At 46.3% G+C, this 6,459-nt stretch overlaps 1 protein-coding gene across 2 annotated transcripts in view; it reads right to left on the bottom strand.

Moving 5' to 3' along the window:
• Positions 1 to 696: 696 nt before the first annotated feature.
• The window catches only part of LOC149980662 (maternal embryonic leucine zipper kinase-like), a 28,994-nt gene continuing 23,231 nt past the window's right edge, over positions 697 to 6,459 (bottom strand). For both annotated transcript variants that reach the window (XM_090188280.1, XM_090188281.1), the window contains exons 17-19: positions 5,919 to 6,022; positions 4,116 to 4,203; positions 697 to 2,606 (exon numbers count right to left, since the gene is read on the bottom strand). In XM_090188280.1, coding sequence (XP_090044406.1) covers positions 2,517 to 2,606; positions 4,116 to 4,203; positions 5,919 to 6,022 — 282 coding nt within the window. In that variant the 3' untranslated portion in view covers positions 697 to 2,516. The remainder of the gene's footprint in view (positions 2,607 to 4,115; positions 4,204 to 5,918; positions 6,023 to 6,459) is intronic.

Here is a 6,459-nt window from a genome sequence, read left to right as displayed (position 1 = left end):
CAGTGAGTCCCATCTAGTGTAATATATATCTACACAGTGAGTCCCATCTAGTGTAATATTTATCTACACAGTGAGTCCCATCTAGTGTAATATTTATCTACACAGTGAGTCCCATCTAGTGTAATAGATATCTACACAGTGAGTCCCATCTAGTGTAATATATATCTACACAGTGAGTCCCATCTAGTGTAATATTTATCTACACAGTGAGTCCCATCTAGTGTAATAGATATCTACACAGTGAGTCCCATCTAGTGTAATAGATATCTACACAGTGAGTCCCATCTAGTGTAATATATATCTACACAGTGAGGCCCATCTAGTGTAATAAATATCTACACAGTGAGTCCCATCTAGTGTAATATATATCTATCTACACAGTGAGTCCCATCTAGTGTAATATGTTTTACACAGTGAGTCCCATCTAGTGTAATATATATCTACACAGTGAGTCCCATCTAGTGTAATATATATCTACACAGTGAGTCCCATCTAGTTGAATATGTTTTACACAGTGAGTCCCATCTAGTTTAATATATATCTACACAGTGAGTCCCATCTAGTGTAATATATATCTACACAGTGAGTCCCATCTAGTGTAATACTTCTACAATGATAGCAATCTGTATTGTCCATTTCAGAGCTGGAACCTCCGGGAGGGGTTTCTCTCCGGGAAAAGTCAACATGAACACAAACTCTCTACAAACTCCATTTATTTTGATCCTTTACAATTATTAACAATAAATCTTACGCAGACAGACAGATCATCTGACAAAAAAATAGAGTTAAAACAACAAGCTCTCCTATAAACGTAAAAGACATGATAGATAAACAAGTAAATATGGATCTTATTACTGGTGTATGTACAAACTAACAAACGTTGTATTAATGCTTTCAGTAAAACTGTTATTCTGTGACACTAAAAGGCTCTATGATATCGTAACACCTCAAAACTCCTTCCTGCTACTGAATCAGTGGGGGGGGGGGGGGGAGGGAATAAAACGCGACACCTCAAAACTCCTTCCTGCTACTGAATCAGTGGTGGGGAGGGAGGGAATAAAACGTGACACCTCAAAACTCCTTCCTGCTACTGAATCAGTGGGGGGGGGGAATAAAACGTGACACCTCAAAACTCCTTCCTGCTACTGAATCAGTGGGGGGGGGGGAGGGAATAAAACGTGACACCTCAAAACTCCTTCCTGCTACTGAATCAGTGGGGGGGGGGGAGGGAATAAAACGTGACACCTCAAAACTCCTTCCTGCTACTGAATCAGTGGGGGGGGAGGAGGGAATAAAACGTGACACCTCAAAACTCCTTCCTGCTACTGAATCAGTGGGGGGGAGGGAATAAAACGCGACACCTCAAAACTCCTTCCTGCAACTGAATCAGTGGGGGGGAGGGAATCAAACGCGACACCTCAAAACTCCTTCCTGCTACTGAATCAGTGGGGGGGAGGGAATAAAAGGCAACACCTCGAAACTCCTTCCTGCTACTGAATCAGTGGGGGGGAGGGAATAAAACGTGACACCTCGAAACTCCTTCCTGCTACTGAATCAGTGGGGGGGGAGGGAATCAAACGTGACACCTCAAAACTCCTTCCTGCTACTGAATCAGTGGGGGGGAGGGAATCAAACGTGACACCTCAAAACTCCTTCCTGCTACTGAATCAGTGGGGGGGAGGGAATAAAACGAGACACCTCAAAACTCCTTCCTGCTACTGAATCAGTGGGGGGGAGGGAATAAAACGTGACACCTCAAAACTCCTTCCTGCTACTGAATCAGTGGGGGGGAGGGAATAAAACGAGACACCTCAAAACTCCTTCCTGCTACTGAATCAGTGGGGGGGAGGGAATAAAACGCGACACACTTAAAGGAAACATGTTTAAGGAGGAAAGGAATGTCACCTGTAAAAGAGAGGAAGTGGTCATCTTATAAAACACGACACTGATCTCAGGTCAGTTTTCATGTAGATCCCCTACTAGTTAACTAGTGTAGTATAAGTTAAGGTTGAGGAAATGGAGACTGTTCCTGGATCTGTGCTTCTGTCGACAGGCACTAGATCAGAAGGTGTCCAAACTCATTCCATGGAGGGCAGTCATCTGCTGGTTTTAGTTTTTAATATGTGTCAGTATGAAGTCCTAGACAACCAGGTGAGGTCCTAGACAACCAGGTGAGGGGGAGGTCCTAGACAACCAGGTGAGGGGGAGGTCCTAGACAACCAGGTGAGGTCCTAGACAACCAGGGGAGGTCCTAGACAACCAGGTGAGGTCCTAGACAACCAGGTGAGGTCCTAGACAACCAGGTGAGGGGGAGGTCATAGACAACCAGGTGAGGGGGAGGTCCTAGACAACCAGGTGAGGTCCTAGACAACCAGGTGAGGGGAGGTCCTAGACAACCAGGTGAGGGGAGGAGTGAACCTGCAGACACTCTGCCCTACATGGAATTAGTTAAGACACTGGCTTTAGGTGCTGGAACGTGGACAGGATGTGACATCATCGACAGGAAGTAGTGACGTCTAGATGCTGGACGTAGAGAGAATGTCCTCCACCAGGTGTTTGTAAACCCAGGAGTCTCCCTTCAGCCGCTGTCTCCTCACACACACCACCTACAACACACAGCATCAATCAACAATAACCAACACAAACAATCAATAATGTGATCCCTGCTGGGTGTCAGTAATCAATAACGTGATCCCTACTGGTGTCAGTAATCAATAACGTGATCCCTGCTGGTGTCAGTAATCAATAACGTGATCCCTACTGGTGTCAGTAATCAATAACGTGATCCCTGCTGGGTGTCAGTAATCAATAATGTGATCCCTGCTGGGTGTCAGTAATGAATAACGTGATCCCTACTGGTGTCAGTAATCAATAATGTGATCCCTGCTGGGTGTTAGTAATCAATAACGTGATCCCTGCTGGGTGTTAGTAATCAATAATGTGATCCCTGCTGGGTGTTAGTAATCAATAACGTGATCCCTGCTGGGTGTCAGTAATGAATAACGTGATCCCTGCTGGGTGTCAGTAATCAATAATGTGATCCCTGCTGGGTGTCAGTAATGAATAACGTGATCCCTACTGGTGTCAGTAATCAATAATGTGATCCCTGCTGGGTGTTAGTAATCAATAACGTGATCCCTGCTGGGTGTTAGTAATCAATAATGTGATCCCTGCTGGGTGTTAGTAATCAATAACGTGATCCCTGCTGGGTGTCAGTAATGAATAACGTGATCCCTGCTGGGTGTCAGTAATCAATAATGTGATCCCTGCTGGGTGTCAGTAATGAATAACGTGATCCCTACTGGTGTCAGTAATCAATAATGTGATCCCTGCTGGGTGTTAGTAATCAATAACGTGATCCCTGCTGGGTGTTAGTAATCAATAATGTGATCCCTGCTGGGTGTCAGTAATCAATAACGTGATCCCTACTGGTGTCAGTAATCAATAACGTGATCCCTGCTGGGTGTTAGTAATCAATAATGTGATCCCTGCTGGGTGTCAGTAATGAATAACGTGATCCCTGCTGGGTGTCAGTAATCAATAACGTGATCCCTGCCGGGTGTCAGTAATCAATAATGTGATCCCTACATCTCCTCACTCCACCACCTACAACACACATCAGTAATCAATAACGTGATCCCTGCCGGGTGTCAGTAATCAATAACCTACAACACACATCAATAATCAATAGGGTGGTCTACTGTGGCAGCAAGATGCTGGTCACTAACCATCAATAACCCGATCAGTAGTAATCACTATGTATTTCAGTAACCATCAATAACCTGATCAGTAGTAATCACTATGTACCTCAGTAACCATCAATAACCTGATCAGTGGTAATCACTATGTACCTCAGTAACCATCAATAACCTGATCAGTAGTAATCACTATGCACCTCAGTAACCATCAATAACCTGATCAGTGGTAATCACTATGTACCTCAGTAACCATCAATAACCTGATCAGTGGTAATCACTATGTACCTCAGTAACCATCAATAACCTGATCGGTAGTAATCACTATGTACCTCAGTAACCATCAATAACCTGATCAGTAGTAATCACTATGTACCTCAGTAACCATCAATAACCCGATCAGTAGTAATCAATATGTACCTCAGGTCTGTGCAGCAGACACACCTCCAGCTCAAATGCCATGGTCACCTTCCCAAAGTCTCCCTGGGTGCGACACTTCAGAGTATAGCTGGGGAGGAGAGGACAGTCTGTTTAAAGGGAACATCCCTCTATCTGTAGTCTGTTTAACGGGAACATCCCTCTATCTGTAGTCTGTTTACCGGGAACATCCCTCTATCTGTAGTCTGTTTACCGGGAACATCCCTCTATCTGTAGTCTGTTTAACGGGAACATCCCTCTATCTGTAGTCTGGGGAGGAGAGGACAGTCTGTTTAAAGGGAACATCCCTCTATCTGTAGTCTGTTTAACGGGAACATCCCTCTATCTGTAGTCTGTTTAACGGGAACATCCCTCTATCTGTAGTCTGTTTAACGGGAACATCCCTCTATCTGTAGTCTGTTTACCGGGAACATCCCTCTATCTGTAGTCTGTTTAACGGGAACATCCCTCTATCTGTAGTCTGTTTAACGGGAACATCCCTCTATCTGTAGTCTGTTTAACGGGAACATCCCTCTATCTGTAGTCTGTTTAACGGGAACATCCCTCTATCTGTAGTCTGTTTAACGGGAACATCCCTCTATCTGTAGTCTGTTTACCGGGAACATCCCTCTATCTGTAGTCTGTTTAACGGGAACATCCCTCTATCTGTAGTCTGGGGAGGAGAGGACAGTCTGTTTAACGGGAACATCCCTCTATCTGTAGTCTGTTTAACGGGAACATCCCTCGATCTGTAGTCTGTTTAACGGGAACATCCCTCTATCTGTAGTCTGTTTAAAGGGAACATCCCTCTATCTGTAGTCTGTTTAACGGGAACATCCCTCTATCTGTAGTCTGTTTAACGGGGAACATCCCTCTATCTGTAGTCTGTTTAACGGGAACATCCCACTATCTGTAGTCTGTTTAACGGGAACATCCCTCTATCTGTAGTCTGTTTAACGGGGACATCCCTCTATCTGTAGTCTGTTTAACGGGAACATCCCTCTATCTGTAGTCTGTTTAAAGGGAGAGAAAGATGGAGAGACTGAGAAGACAAGCTGAGGGAGAGAAAGATGGAGAGACAGAAGAAAAGTTGAGGGAGAGAAAGATGGAGAGACTGAGAAGGAAAGATGGAGAGACTGGGAAGACAAGCTGAGGGAGAGAAAGTTGGAGAGACTGGGAAGATGAGGAGGAAATGTTGACTCGGTGAAAGAGGTATCACTACAAACCCTGGTTCGATTCCAGGCTGTATCACAACCGGCTGTGATTGGGAGCGGTGCACAACAGGCCCAGCGTCGTCCGGTGTTGGCCGTCATTGTAAATAAGAATTTGTTCTTAACTGACTTGCCTAGTTAAACAAACGTTACATAATCTTCCTGAGGGAGGGGCCTGGCTTCCGGAGGGAGGGGCCTGGCTTCCGGAGGGAGGGGCCTGGCTTCCGGAGGGAGGGGCCTGGCTTCCGGAGGGAGGGGCCTGGCTTCCGGAGGGAGGGGCCTGGCTTCCGGAGGGAGGGGCCTGGCTTCCGGAGGGAGGGGCCTGGCTTCCGGAGGGAGGGGCCTGGCTTCCGGAGGGAGGGGCCTGGCTTCCGGAGGGAGGGGCCTGGCTTCCTGGGGGAGGGGCCTGGCTTCCTGGGGGAGGGGCCTGGCTTCCTGGGGGAGGGGCCTGGCTTCCTGGGGGGAGGGGCCTGGCTTCCTGGGGGAGGGGCCTGGCTTCCTGGGGGAGGGGCCTGGCTTCCTGGGGGAGGGGCCTGGCTGGCACTCCTTCTCCACTGTCTCAGATCACTGCCTAAAAAGTGTGTGCGGGCCTCACCCTTTCTGTGCGAAGTCGACGTGTTTCTCCGGTAGAATGGAGAGGATCTGGTTCAACACCTGGTCTGGGTTGGTCTGACTGGTCAACGTTACATTATACTGGGCCTGAAGAGAGGAGAGGAGAGGAGTTTATGTAAGACAGTGATTGTTCCTGTATCCTATAGGGGGTGTCTATATATATGTACCTGTATCCTATAGGTGGTGTCTATATATATATATATGTACATTGACCCTATAGGGGGTGTCTATATATAGGTACCTTGAGACTGTAGGGGGTGTCTATATATATGTACCTTGATCCTATAGGGGGTGTCTATATATATGTACCTTGATCCTATAGGGTGGTGTCTATATATATGTACTTTGATCCTATAGGGGGTGTCTATATATATGTACCTTGGTCCTATAGGGTGGTGTCTATATATATGTACCTTGATCCTATAGGGTGGTGTCTATATATATGTACCTTGATCCTATAGGGGGTGTCTATATATATGTACCTTGATCCTATAGGGTGGTGTCTATATATAGGTACCTTGATC

This window comes from Oncorhynchus mykiss, chromosome 10 (genome assembly GCF_057628025.1).
Source record: "Oncorhynchus mykiss isolate SJ-2025 chromosome 10, ASM5762802v1, whole genome shotgun sequence".
NCBI classification, from domain to species: Eukaryota; Metazoa; Chordata; class Actinopteri; order Salmoniformes; family Salmonidae; genus Oncorhynchus; species Oncorhynchus mykiss.
This window is presented reverse-complemented; position numbering and strand designations above follow the sequence as displayed.